The sequence below is a fragment of the Eurosta solidaginis genome, chromosome 3 (genome assembly GCF_040869045.1).
Source record: "Eurosta solidaginis isolate ZX-2024a chromosome 3, ASM4086904v1, whole genome shotgun sequence".
Taxonomy (NCBI): Eukaryota; Metazoa; Arthropoda; class Insecta; order Diptera; family Tephritidae; genus Eurosta; species Eurosta solidaginis.
In genome coordinates this window covers 133378184-133393490 of record NC_090321.1, presented here as the reverse complement: position 1 = coordinate 133393490, position 15307 = coordinate 133378184, and the positions used below count along the sequence as shown (strand labels likewise).

Here is a 15307-nt window from a genome sequence, read left to right as displayed (position 1 = left end):
TCCCGCGTAACATGCAAAATCAAGCTCATAACGCGATACCCCAGCGAACGACGAGCCAACTCACCACCCAACATCATGCTGCTGATGAAACACCCTGTTGCTCGAAAAATTCAACTCACCCACGGAACAAAGTCCACCTCAATCGGGTGTGAATAAAGTGTCGTCACACCATTCAAGTTCCCAAGTCACTACGCTTCTCCCATCAGCGGTAATTTCCATATATTGTGATTGCGAATATAACAATATTCGAGCTCTCGTGGATCAAGGTTCCGAAAAAACATTTATCTCGTCCCGGATTCAAAAGCTTTTGCGTCTCCCTACTAAAGAAGCTAGGTTTACAAACCAATCATTTGCTGCTCTTCCCGTTCCGACCGATGTCCGGCAGGTGAGCGTGCGTTCCACAATGTCATTGCTTCAGCTTCTGCACGCTTCATCCCGGTCGGTAGAATACCTGAAATCATACTGCATTGAAGCCGCAAATTTAGCAAGAGAACGTCACCTTGCGAGACACCTCAACCCTAGAGACCCCCTTGTTAGGAGTCTTAATTTGTATATCATGCGGCCGGTAAATGCACATAAACGTACCAAATGGAAGGAGCATCTAAAAAACGGCAACCTGTCTGCGGGTGTTGGTAAATTGTGGTCAACCGTCAAATCCCTGTCTAATCCAACTAAACACAATGATAAAGTATCTATAGCCTTCGGTGATAAAACTTTATCTGTTTCGAAGAAATGCGCGAGCGACTTTTGCCGACAATTTATAATGCATACTTCTATAGACAAAGCCAGACGTCGTGCTAACAGACGAGCTCATAAACATAAACACGGCGTCCCACCCATTACCAACACCCCCATAGAGGTTGAAGCAGCCATCCGTAAGGCCAAGCCTTCCAAGTCGATAGGCAAACCAGCATAGTACGTATGTAAATAGGTATGTGTGTATTATTAATTCATGTCTTAATTTCGGCTTCGCATGCATATTTATCAGTATTGCCAGGTTGATGCGACTAAATCGAATATCACAATGAAAATTATTTAAAAGCTCTCAGCAACAGTTTTCATTTGATATCCATATCACAAACACATTCTAGGGGTATCCGGGTCCACGTTTTGGCCTATATCTCGAGACCATAGTCACCAATAGGTATGAAAACTACCCTGTACTAAAGCACACATCAACAGCTTCAATTTGATACCCATAATGTAAAAACACATCCTAGTGTTACCCTGATCCACGTTTTAGCATATATCTCGAGACCCTAGTAACCAATAGGTATGAAAACTACCCTTTACTAAAGCACTCATCAACAGCTTTCATTTGATATCCTTATTGTAGAAACTCTGTCCAGGGGTACACGGGCCCACGTTTTGGCCTACATCTCGAGACCCAGTCACCCAGGGGTATGCAAATTATCCTCTACTAAAGCACTCATCAACAGTTTTCATTTGTTATCCATATTGTATAACCAAATTCTAGAGGTCCACGTTTTGGCCTATACCTCGAGACCCTAGTCACCCAGGGGTACGAAAAATTCCCCGTATCAAAGTACTCATAAACAGCTTCCATTTGATAGCCATATTGTACAAACACATCCCAGGATTACCTTAGTATAAAAAATATATTGAAGAATTAAATTTCCTTAGTGCACAAATATTAGCATATACGTGCAAAAATTCCAAAAAATAAAAATTTTGTTTAAGATTTTAAGGAATTGTTCAATATTCCTCCTCCTACCCCAGAAAATGTTCAACATTTATAGTGCATACAAAGAACATTTCAACTCACCATATTCACTCATATTAACAGAGTATATGTGGAACTTAAGACCGAATTGAGAGTTTCACAGGGTTGCACTGCCACACCGCCATTTTATACAGGGTAAGAGTGTAACGCTTTTGCGTTGCGAGCAGGCAACAATTTTCAAAAGAATGAAATACCCCGTAAAGGCGTTTCCTGTTTTTTAGAATAGAACAACCCTTGCGCGGCGTACAAGAAGCGTAACACTTAAGCCAGAAAAGAAAACGCTATAAGTACATTGCTACGAGGGAGAGCAGATATATTTAGGCCTGTGGCCTAAACATACCGGCCCCCTTGCCGTAGGCAACAAAAAAAATTTTAATCAGAAGATTTAGAGAGAATACAAGCCACCACACGTCCAGGTAAGGCTATACGTCGATGTGCAGATGCGGACTGCGAGCACTGCACGTCGTAGGATGGACTTCGTGTTTCGTTCTCCTGTGAAGAAAGAAATAATTTATTAGTTAAACGTACGTGGTTTTTGATTCCGTGCAGTAATTACTTATGTTTATGAAAACTCCTATTTTTGGCAGGCTCCTGAGACTGCCAGCCCGAATACGGTCGATTGGGTCAGGAGACCGCCAACTGTTGTTGCTGGCGTTCCGCTCACCACCATTTCGGCGTATTTATCTGCGCCGAGTGTAAGCCGAATTGGCGATGAGCGGTAGAAATGTGGGTCGGCCAGCCGCATGAACTGGAATGGAACGGCAATGTTTGGATCCAGATTTGATGGCGGACTCAACCGATAGTGGCCTTTGACCACTGCCGCTTGAGTGATGACATGCGTCGATGACCCGAACTTGCCGCGCAGAATAAGGGTGCATTGCCCGGGTCCTTGGCGCACCAACTGTACATCGCGTACCAGCTCTGCATCGACGATTGTGCTGGTAGCGCATGGATCGATGATGGCACGAAGTGTCCGCGCGATTCGATGCGTACGATGGCCGTCGGCGCAATGGGCACGAAAGGCCGCATGATTGGCAATGGGGTAGCCTGGACCAGTCGGCCGATTCGGAAGCCTTTGTATTTTGGGCGTCAGAAGTGTATGGCGTTGATTTTTTTCGGCGTTGCTGCCTTTCTAATTTGGATGACTTGATTGGGCCTCGTTGCAGTCCGACGTCACGGTGCCGCCAATTATTTTGTTGGTTTCGAGCTTTCTTTACTTCCTCCGCCCTTCGTTCGTGCTGCAACAGCGGTCGGAAACTGCGCATCCCATTCCTGCTCGTTGACGGTCTCATTTCCGTTTTTGCTCGCTCTTCCTCCACTTGCTGAGCCCAGGACTTTGTCGGCCCCATTAGGCGGCACCGCTTGCAGCGATATTTGCTATTGCACTTGTCCACGCGGTGAAAGGGCGACAGACAATTTGGACAGTATTTATGCAGCAGCACGGCCCGCAACCTCTCCTCCGGGGATTTTTTCTTTATTCGGCAGAGAGTCGGGGACTATGGTCCCTGCCGCAGAGGTGGTAAGCGACGTCGAAACGCTTTGCGCCTCCCTCTGACTTGGCCAATAAGGTTTGGTAACGGGTCATGATCTGAAAGAATATTGGTGTCATTGATCATGCCCAAATTGAGGTTGGCGGAATGTTGTTTGGGTGGCGTAAACCAAAAAAATTATATCTAATATATTTTCGCAAAAGAAAGAGAAAAAAATTTTTTTTTTTAAATAAAATTTAATTCACCCATTCAATGTGGCTGGTGCTTTAACACATTTAGTACCTTTTATAATTCGATATATTTCGCCGAAGTAGTCCCAAAATTTATTTTAGATTTGTGGTGAACTTCATTTTCACAACAAGTGGCCTGCCACCACACGGACGGTTCGAAACCTGGCTGAAAAGGTAAAACAGAGTTGCATGTCCACCATTCAACATTATTTTCGACGTGTCTTGTCGATAATCTTGAGATTCTGGAATTAAGTATTTTAAAACTCGACCAAATGAATGATTGTAGCGCGGGTAGCGCGCATGAGGCCTAATGTCAGCATTGCCATGCATTCACAGTCAGAACTGAAGTGTAGAGATTTGACATTTGATACCATTTTTTTGTTCCTGAATGAAAAAAAGTCATTGATTTAAAACACGCGATGGGGAGCATACTCGTAGACTTGGTTATATTTTTATTAATTAATTTCTCTTTTTTCTTTTCAGGTGGGTGCACGCAAAGAAAATCTTTACACAATTTTTAGCTGATTGGTTGCCGGCGGCTATTATTGGTGCGGTATACTTGCATCATGTCTTTAACACTACAGAAGTGCCACCGCCAGAACGTGAACCATCAAACATTCTTTATAACGCTACGAGAAGCCACATATTTGACATGCCCAAACCCGTAAAGAATGCTTCAAATGTGCCACTAATATATAGTAAAAACTTTCCGTTGGATCCTTCCGCCATGGATCGATGCAATGACTGTGATAAGGATGCTTGCACGGTGCAATGCGCAATTTCTCCCCCTCAGCTAACTCACCCAAACAGATGACGCAGGTGTCCTGTGGGAGATCACAATTTTTCGTATATTTCAAGATCGGCAATTTCTTCAGTATATTTTTCAGTAAGCGATGGCGTAATCGACGCTCTTCACGTATGCATTTGTAAATCATGTAGAAGATCATAATAAGAAAGCAAAGGCAAATCGAAAACGATAGAATTAATTGTGTGTTAATGTTGAATGGCAGCTCATCGTTGATCACTAATATAATTTCAGGTGTGAAGAATGACACCAAACCTGACCCTGTCGTTTGGCCAACAAAAACGGCTGGTATGTAGAGGCCACTCGAACTTTTGGCTAACATTTGTTCTAAATCGTCGCCATCATTATTGTATACAACAAATGCGTCAAACCCAGCTGCCTGCGCATCACGCACCCTTTTTTCGAAAGTACAATTTACACCCCACCTCTCCCTATTGTGCAACAAACTTTGGATTCTTCGGATAGCCCATTCCATAGCTGGGTGGTTCAGCCACTGATGCACAGGCATGCCCATCTTTAGCTGGTACGGAGAATACTTTTATGCCATTCGCAGGTAAACTGGGACAGACAGTGTACTGCTCAATCAGCAAACTATCAACTTTTTTTGTAAACCAGTATATGTCCCGCAACATGCTGAATAAATATGGAGAGTCCAAAAAATGTGAAAAAATCGAAAAGCATGAATTTTGAACGGATTCGGGTCTCCATTATTTGATAGTGTATTGAAGTTCGTCGGTGGAAGTGGATGTGAACCGCAGTAGCAATTTTGTGATTCTATTGATTGTGACTGCGATTTCCTACAAGTTTTCCAATCCTTTGGTAGTTAAATTGAAACCACCAACCAAAACATGTCGTGTGAGCGCAGCGTCTGAGATGTATTAGAAATGTTAAACATTTCATCTCTATCGTCAGCGTAAGATTAGTCTACTGTGTAGGCTGATGACCGATGCTCATTCATCGGGTCATTTCTCAGTTCAAAGTATATAACCGACATAAGTAAGCGATCATAAGAGTAAAATGAATTATTTTCTGAGAGCTCATTCTCTGTTCTCATCAGTTCATATGATGGTCGACATAGAGACCCTAAACCAATAACTTCAGTGCACACATAAGGAGACTAGTAGATTCCCATAAATGCACTTTATTAGCTGATGTGCGCGAGCTGATTATCTGAAAAATATTGAATTTCTTCAATGTGGTGGATAGCATCCCCTGCAGCTCATAGCGGTAACCTTCGCCTGGAACAGGCTGCAATTAACGGGAAGCCTAAGTTTCGGATAGCCTCAGCGCTCCTGGTAAAATATTTTTCTCCAATCCTGCTTCTATCATAGATCTATCCACAATTAATGTCACCAGGCTGGTGCAGATTATTCACAAGCTATATCCAGCTTCTCAAAGTTTCATTTTGTCTACAATATCAAACCGACACAGATTCAGTATTGCACATAGTGCCAGTTTAGGTGTTCAGTCAACGTCGAACGGCCTAGTGCCGTCCAGGAGGTCAGAGCTCCTGCGGGAAGTGTATTTATAGCTAGAAGAAGAAGATACCACGTACTTAGCCCTGACAGACATCACCAGCGGCACTCCCCAGAGATAATTTTTTGTTTTTTGTGAGCAGAACGACGACGGCAATAAAGTCAGTCAAATAGGCTAAAGCAAAACCCCAACTTGGACTTGGCGGAAGTTAGCTATCTAACGAACACCTTCAAGTTGTCCATCCATCTCAAGGTATAAAGTTAATATTATCGTACGATGATATTGGACAAAATATAAGGCAGGTTTGTTATCCCACAATATAGTGACATTCACAAGTAGTTGGCAAATTGTTTAACCTCCTGACGACCGGCCAGTACCTTAAACATAGCTTATTCGCTCCCTATGGTAAGATATAAAAGCAGGCTATATTAAGAAACTGAAGTCACTCTGACTCAACTGAAAACCGTTGCTATATGTAAATGTTTAACCTACCCGCACATGCGCAGTTTTGTGGAAACTATCGCTGCAGTTCCCTCACCTCCTAACTTGCTCCAAAACTTATTAGTTAGTACCATTGTCAGAGTAAACGTTTTTCGGACAGCCACGTCTGGATACAAATCTGGAAGCTAGGAAGGACCCGGTACTAAGGTCATTTGTCGCTTCTAGATGGATGGCTTTCGTCGAAAAGCAAACGGACAGACAAATCGTTTTGAAATTCGGCATTCCCTCCCTCGGTAGGATTTTATATCGAATGGTCCCGCGAAACCTACCTCAGTGTTGGGGAAGGCCCTAGTAAAGGTGGTGCGCTCTTTAGAAAGGATCCCAATAAGTTGCATTTGTGTCCGCTTCCTGTAAATAGTACAGACCTTACAGTTGTGGATAACAGACCTTATCATGATTTTAACGCGTGGGATCCAGTACTGAGTGCGGATATGACGCAGCATCAGCTGGTTCCCTCCATGCAGGGTGGTCTTATGAGAGGATTGAACTATAAGCCTGGATAACCTGCAAGTGTAAGGAAGGATAATGGGATGACTTTTGTTATGGGACATGTGTTTGGATGCCCCAGTTCGAATGATGCCTTCTTCGTCTATATATGGATCTAGGGGTAAAATCTCAGTCCTGCCATTTATTAGTTTTGCGGACTTCAAATTTGCGTACTCTTCTTGATAATGTTGATTTTGACATATTGTTATCAATCTTCGTGTTGTTTTTTCTATTTCGTCAGGGGCTATCGAATGAGATTCCTTTTTAAAGGAGGCTTTAGTTTTTGGGTGCGTTTTCTGGAAAAACCGAAGAATATAAGATATAACCCGTAAAGCCTTGGTAAATCAGAAAACCTATCCAGAATGTCCAAGTTATTTTTGACCGAAGTTGTATGAACTTTCACCCTCTTTTCCTCAATATTCGTATTGTAATCTTCTTCTTGTGTTGGCCAATTTTCGTTGTCTTCTTGTAACCAAGAAGGTCCCTGCCACCACAAAGAATTGTTGATTAGATCCGAAGCAAAGAGGCCTCTGCTCGCCAAATCTGCAGGATTTGACGCGGAGTCTACGTGCCGCCATACTTTGTCTCCTACTTTGTCGATGATTTTAGTTATTCGATATGCCATGAACGTTGACCACGAACATGGTGGTTTTCGGATCCATGCCAGCACTATAGTTGAATCTGTCCAAAGAGTTACTTTAATGTTCGAAAGTTTCATATTTTCAAACACATATTCGATTATTTCTGCTAGTAGGACTGCACCGCAGAGTTCGAGTCGAGGCATGGATATGGTTTTGACCGGGGCTACTCTCGTCTTGGCCATCAACAGGTTGTTGAAGACTTGATCCTTTGTTTGTACCCCCAGTAAAACAGTGGCGGCATATGCTTTTTCCGAGGCATCACTTAATCCATGTATTTCGATATAGTCCTTCAATGTGTAGTGAACCATCGCGGTATGCGTATATTGTTGATATTTTCGTAGTCAGTCATGAATGATTGCCACCGATGTAAAGTAGTTTCAGACACATCTTTATCCCAGCCTGTCCATTCCAACCAAATATTTTGCATTATTATCTTGGCTGCAATTACGACTGGTGCCAGTCAGCCAAGAGGGTCGAAAAGTTTTGCGATCGCAGACAGTAGGGTTATTATCAAAGGGTTTCGCTGTAAAGTAAAAGTAGTCGAAATGGGCGTTCCATCTGATACCGAGTGCTTTTACCGTGCTGGTGTCTTCAAACTCAAGACAATCTTCGTTTAATAAGTGTTGCTTTGGTATACCCTGTAGAATTTTTTTGCAGTTGATCCCTTGTCCTTATCGCAGTTTCGATGCTGTGTCCACCGGCGAGTACGTCATCAACGTACTTACAATTTCGCAAGATATCTGCTGCCATTGGATGCGAGGTCTCCACGTCATCAGCGAGTTGGTGCAGCGTCCGAATTGCAAGGTATGGAGCACAATTTACCCCAAAGGTTACTGTTTTCAATTCGTATAGGTTAATTGGGTTTTTGAAGCATTTGCGAAATGCGATTCGCTGGTATTTTGTTTGGTCTTCATTGACCCATATTTGGCGATACATCTTCTCGATGTCGCTGTTGAAGACGTATTTGAACAGTATCCAACGTAGTATAAGAATTGTTAGGTCGGATTGAAGAATCGGACCTGGATATAAGGCATCATTTAGACTTTTGCCTTTAGTGGTAGGACAAGATGCATTAAATACTACTCTAACTTTTGTTGTTGTACTTCCCTCCTTTATAACAGCATGGTGAGGTAGGAAGTAACAGTCGGTTGAGTCAAGCGGGATAATACTGACTTGTTTCATATGCCCTAAGGTTTCATATTCAGATACAACTCTATTGTATTCTGTTTGTAGGTCGGAATTTTTAGCTAATCGTGTCTCATTGCGATAAAATTGAGAACACGCACTTCTTAGAGAGGCACCTAAGCTAAATTCTTTCCTGAAGGGTAAGGAAACTACGTATTTGTCATCGTTGTTCCGAACTGTTGTGGATTTGTATACCTCCTCGCAGTAAGTGGCATCGTTATTGATGCTCCTCTTTTTTGGAATTTCCTCTAAAGTGACCTCGTTGAAATATGAAACTAGGGTGTTATTTGAACCAACTACCTCTGTACGGCCTGTCAGAATAACACTCTTTCCTGTGCTATTAATGTGTTTAACACATCTTTCCTTATGCCGCCTAACATAATTTGGGGATATATCAGGGCTGTCATGGAATCCAAGTCGGTTTTGCGTTTTGTCGGAATTACAAACCAATATTGATTTAAATTGGTGTCATAAAACCGTATTGGTTTTTTTATAAAATAGTTGTTTTGTGCAAGTAAACAGCAATAAACAAATTGATTGACTTCAAAATAGCATCAGCAGCTGTAGCATTTATATTATTGGAAGAAGAAAATTGCGAGAAGGTCAAAAGGAAAATTTTGGAGAGATCGCAGCAATCCATTTGAGTTTCCAGAGACAGCGTAAATAAACTATTTCTTAATGTGGGTTTCTAGATATGTATAGTGTATTTGCAGTTACATTGCATACTATCGCTTAAGCAAAGAGGCTTTCCGAATGGTATTGGACACCATTGAAGGATGCGTAACTCGCTCGAAAGTTCTGACAGTGCTGCAACTAGCAGCTACGTTACGATTTTTGCTGAAGGACCCTATCAAAGATCAGTTAGCAAGGATTCTAGCATGAGTGTAGGTAGAAGCACGGTGTCAACGATTTTAGATGATGTGCTTCGTGAAGCTGTTCGGAATATCTGGATGTTTCTCCATAGATTCAGTCAAAATACTGTTTTGCATTGAATTTTTATGTTTTCCCCTATTAAGAATGAAAATATATGTAAATTTACATTTATTTTTATAAAATAAACTTTTATTTACTTACATTTTTTCGAAAATACTCAACTGCAAGAGAAATACAACTATGAAAAAATTCAATCCAACAGCATTTAACTGATTGGATTGTTTCCGATAGCAAAACCGATATTATCGGATTCTGTGACACCTAAAACCGACACTAATTCCAATTCGAATATTACACCGTTAACATTGGATTTCATGACACCAAAGTAATTATTTTGTCGTTTTTAAATCCGATTCCGACAACAATTGGATTCCATGACAGCCCTGATTGATTTAAATTGGTGTCATAAAACCGTATTGGTTTTGCTCTTTTCGAATGTAAATAAAAGCGATGTTTGAATCAGCTGTTTTGCAGTGTTATCGGTGCACCGGCAATTTTGATGTTAATTTTTTTTGCAAAATTTCATAAAATAATTGTTTTGTGCATCTAAACAGAAATAAACAAATTTATTGACATCAAAATGGCATCAGCAGTTGTAACATTTATGTTATTGAAAGAAGAAAGTTGCGAGAAGGTCAAAAGGAAAATTTTGGGCGATCGCAGCAATTCATTTGAGCTGCCAGAGATAGCGTAATTAAAAATATTTCTGAAAGTGGGTTTCTAAATATTTATAGTATATTTGCAGTTACATTGCATACTATAGCATAAACAAAGAGGCTTTTCGAATGGTATTGGACACCATTGAAGGACGCTTAACTCGCTCGCAAGCTCTGCCAGTGCTGGAACTAGCAGCTATGTTACGATTTTTAGCTGAAGGACCCTATCAAAGATCAGTTAGCAAGGATTCTAGCATGAGTGTAGGTAGAAGCACAGTGTCATCGATTTTAGATGATGTGCTTCGTGAAGCCCTTCGCACTATCTGGATGTTTCTCCATAAATTCAGTCAAAATACTGTTTTGTATTGAATTTTTATGCTTTCCCCTTTCGTGGTATATGTAAATTTTGTAAAAATAAACCTTTATTCACTTACATTTTTAGAAAATACTCAACTGCAAGAGAAATACAACTAGGAAAAAATGAAATCCAACAGCATTTAACTGATTGGATTGTTTCCGATAGCAAAATCGATATTATCGGATTCTGTGAAACCTAAAACAGACACTAATTCCAATTCGAACATTAAACCGATAATATTGGATTTCATGACCCCAAAGTAATTTTTTTGTCGTTTTTAAATCCGATTCCGACAACAATTGGATTCCATGACAGCCCTGTATGTCTCCGCCCAAAATTAGATCGACTGAAAAGCTCTCACCCCATCTGTTAGCTCAGAACACGATCTTTGGATGGATCATCAGCGGCAAGACGCCTGTGGAAGTAACCTCCTACTCCATACAAGTATCAGAGGCAACAAATAACGAGCTAAGCTCCATACTAATGAAGTTTTGGGAATTAGAAGAAATACTCAGCTTCAATGACAAAACTCCTGAAGATGATTTTTGTGAAAATTATTACACAGATACAACTACCCGCTCGGATAATGGACGTTATGTAGTCAATCTTTCTTTTAAGCCTAGCTTCCCTGACGCCATCCCCTTATCCAATTCACGCCCCTCTGCCCTCAGCCAATTTTTAGGGATGCAAAAAACTCTACCCAGAAGAGGAAATCTCAAGGAACTATATGATAGTGTATTAGAAGAATACATCACCCTCGGTCATATGGAAGAAACGGACTCCCATGAAAAATTCAACGAAGGCAAATGCGCCTCGTTTTATCTCCACAATCATGCGGTTATAAAACCTGAGAAACAACTACGAAAGTAAGGGTCGTATTTAACGCCTCGAAAAAATCGGCATCAGGATATTCACTTAATGATGCTCTCTACACCGGGCCTACCCTCCAACCGGATCTGATGCTCCTTATTCTCAAATGGAGGACATATCAGTTTGTTTTTAACGGAGACGTAGAAAAAATGTATCGTCAAATCATAATGCAGGAAGACGACATAGACTATCAGAGGATCGTCTTTCGCTCGTCTCCGAGCGACCCCATAAAAGACTATCGTCTGAAAACAGTCACATGTGGTGTGAACTGTGCCCCCTACCTCACCATACGTACTCTTCACCCACTGGGCCAAGATGTAGAAGAAACTTTCCCCAAAGCCGTCCCTGTCTTGACCAAAGAAACATATGTAGATGACATTCTCTCTGGTAGCCATGATATTCTCTCGGCTGAACAGTCTCTCTCTCAAGCATCCAAGCGCTCGGTTCAGCAGGATTCCTATTACGAAAAATAACGACCAACCACCGTAGTATTCTGAAGGATATCGAGAAAGAGGACTTAGAGTTCGAGAAAACGAGTAACGCCAAAATTCTCGGCATTCAATGGAACGCCCTCACCGACACCTTCTCGTATACAGTCGACTCTATACCCTTGTCATCTGCTAGGACAAAGCGTGAGATCCTCTCCTCGGTCGCTAAACTTTTTGACACCGCAGGGTGGCTTACGCCGATAATGATTCAGGCAAAGATTCTCCAAGAGTTGTGGATAGACGGAACCGACTGGGATGAAGAAGTTAAACCCCTCCGTCTAATAAAGTGGTCTCAATTCACTTAAAATGTGTAAGGTATCTCAAACATTAATATAACCCGATGGGTCAACTATAACCCCAACCAGCAAGTAGAACTGCATGGATTCTGTGACGCATCTGAAAAGGCATACTGCGCCAATATATATGTTCGGACCACTCACGATACCAGTACCTCCTCTCATCTCTTGGTTTCCAAGGGTAAAGTTGCACCCCTTCGCAATTCCAGGCTGCCAAGGCTAGAACTATGCGCGGCTCGTCTTTTGGCACGTCTAGTCGCTGTCGTCCAGTCAAACCTCACCCTCTCGATCACAAAAGTAATACTGTGGTCTGACTCGGAAATTGTTCTAGCATGGCTGGAACCCCATCCCACACACACTTGGAAGACCTTTGTGTCTAACCGCACCGCTGAAATAATGGATCTCATCGGAAATGCGTCATAGAAACTTGTCGGCACTCGCGACAGCTCAGCGGACATGGGCACTAGAGGATGTAAGTCCATCGACTTCGCTAGTTCTCCGTTATGGTGGAATGGCCCTGAGTGGCTGACTTTGCCCCCGGAAGCCCGGCCAAAACGCATTATACGAAACACCAACCCGCCGGAGGTACGCCGAGTCGAAGCTCTACTCGCCACAGAAGATGAATCGGATTTTCTCGACCGATTCCCTTCTTTTTCACGGGCCCTTAGGGTAATGGCATATGTCTTAAAATTCGTCCGCAACCTGAGTCATCGAACAGGAGGCACACGTTCCGCGTCCTCCACTCTCTCTTACGATGATCTCCATAAAGCGAAATGTAAAATTATAGCCTTGACGAAAACCCGCTCCTTTGCCCATGAAAAGGCGTGTTTAGAAAACTATAAGGTGATAGACAAACGAAGCCCCCTCTCGGCTCTTAGTCCATCGCTCGATAAAGATGCCCTGCTTAGGGTGAATGGGAGATTAGCCAATTCGACCATGCAGTTTAATGAACGACACCCTATCATCATCCCTGAAAAATCGCGATTCGCCACTCCCTATATTAAGTTCCTGCATGAGCTACTTCTCCACGCCGAGGCGCGTCTCTTGCAACAATGCCTACGCTCAAACCCCTTATAAAGAAATGTATCCTCCAATGTAAAATCTGTACCCTCCATAAGAAGCAGATGCGCTCGCAAATCATGGCAGCGTTGCCCCCGGAACGGTGCACTTATGCTCGCTTTTGCTATCACCGGTGTTGACTTTGCGGGTCCTTTTCACGTAAAAGCCTCTATGCTAAGGTCTCACACGCTACTAAAAGGTTACGTGGCCGTTTTTGTCTGTTTCCCTACATAAGCTGTCCACCTTGAGCTTTGCTCCGATCTCACAACTAACGCTTTTCTCGCAGCGTTCGCTCGCTTCGTTGTACGTCGCGGATATCCAGCGAAAATTATGAGCGATAATGGCAAAACGTTTATAGGAGCTAAAAGAGCAACCGAAAAGGAATTTGTCGACTTTCTGAAAGTTGCCTCCCACGAAGTCATCCAAAAATACTCCCCTCAAGGTATTAGTTGGCAGTTTATTCCCCCGGTGCTCCCAATATGGGTGGTCTGTGGGAGGCCGCAGGAAAAAGCTTCAAATTACATTTTAAAAGGACTGCAGGAACTCATACCTTCACATTTGAAGAATTTACTATACTCTTGGTAAGAATAGAAGCCGTCTTCAATTCTCGCCCGATGTCACCTCTATCTCAAGACCTTTTTGACTTCACTGCTCTCACCCCCGGTCACTTCCTCAGAGGCTGCCCTCTCCTGGCTATCCCGGAACTGGATCATGCAGATTTGTCCCTTATGAACCGTTGGGTAAAAAGCATCCATCACCAATTCAGCAAAAGATGGAAAGAAGATTACATAAAAGATCTGCAGAAACGACAAAATATGGAAAGAAGATTACATAAAAGATCTGCAGAAACGGCAAAAGTGGAAAATCCACAAACTGAGCCCAAAGTCGGTGAATGCGTTTGTATTCACGACGACTCACTCCCCCCGACAGAGTGGCGTCTAGGACGCATTGAAAAATTATACCTAGGGCCAGACGGTCATATACGCGTTGTCGACGTTCGCACTCAACCGGCACCCTAAAACGCCCACTTGTAAAGTTATGCTTCCTCGCTCAAAGCGAAACCTAGATAGGGCACGCACGGAAAGTCCACCAAGCTACCACTGAACCACCTCTTCCACTCCTACCGCATTCCCGGCGCAACAGTATGACACTTCATAGACTCAAGCAATCTGAACCCTCTCCATTTAGCAGTTCTCTCGCCTGTAATTTCAGATTGTCATGGATCGCGATCAGCAACCGGCACCACGAAATTCCTTGCGGTCAGCAGTGGTCGCACGCAGCCCGCCGCTGTAAACCGACTACCGACGATGCCGCGTATGTACACGAACCTACGCTCTTCGCCATTGCAGCGTCTTCAAGAAAATGAAGCCGCCACAACTATGGATACTGGCGAGGGCGCATAAATTCTTTTTGAATTGTTTGGCGCTATCTCATGCCACCGATGAATGCAGTTCGTATGATCGCTGTCGAACTTGCGGATTAGGGCACCACTCTCTGCTGCATTTACGGGATGCAACCCCGAGCATCCCATGTCATACCCAGGCACCCCGGCCTGGTCGCCAAGTAGTACCACCTCAGGTACACTTTGCCCCCACCGTGCGACCCCGTTCCCGCCCAGCTATCTCTCGGTCTCGTCCAGCTACCGACGCACAACCGCCAGCATATACTGCCGCTCCCGTTCGGTGCACCGCTCAAGGGCTGCAGACTGCCACCTTCAGGGGAAAGGTGTCAGACCTCCTCGTACGAGATGCGTTACGGACTCTTCAAGAGCTGCAAGAGGCTCTAGCCACTGAACGCGCCTAGGGCGTGGACGATGTTTGAGCGACTGTCGTAGTCGCCAACATCCAACCCTTCTGTTTGATAGAAATTAGTCTTAAGAACTTGAAAATTGAGTTTATGAATTTATTTACATATGTACCTTTTACGTATAAGTACGCATCCTGAATAATTTATACGTAAAAATACGTAATATCTTATATTACGTACATATTCTATATTAAATTTAAGTATTTGAATTTTTTATGAGCTGTACTCATGTATGAGTCAAGTACTCATAGAATTGTACGCTTACACTCAAGCGTATTTCACC

At 43.0% G+C, this 15307-nt stretch overlaps 2 protein-coding genes across 2 annotated transcripts in view; one reads left to right on the top strand and one right to left on the bottom strand.

Annotated features, from left to right (window-relative positions):
- Positions 1 to 4384, top strand: part of Lipt1 (Lipoyltransferase 1) — a 514034-nt gene extending 509650 nt beyond the window's left edge. The window contains exon 4 of the mRNA XM_067773049.1: positions 3948 to 4384. Coding sequence (XP_067629150.1) covers positions 3948 to 3989 — 42 coding nt within the window. The 3' untranslated portion in view covers positions 3990 to 4384. The remainder of the gene's footprint in view (positions 1 to 3947) is intronic.
- Shark (SH2 ankyrin repeat kinase) overlaps positions 1 to 15307 on the bottom strand; it is a 418475-nt gene that overhangs the window by 57827 nt on the left and 345341 nt on the right. The window lies entirely within an intron of this gene.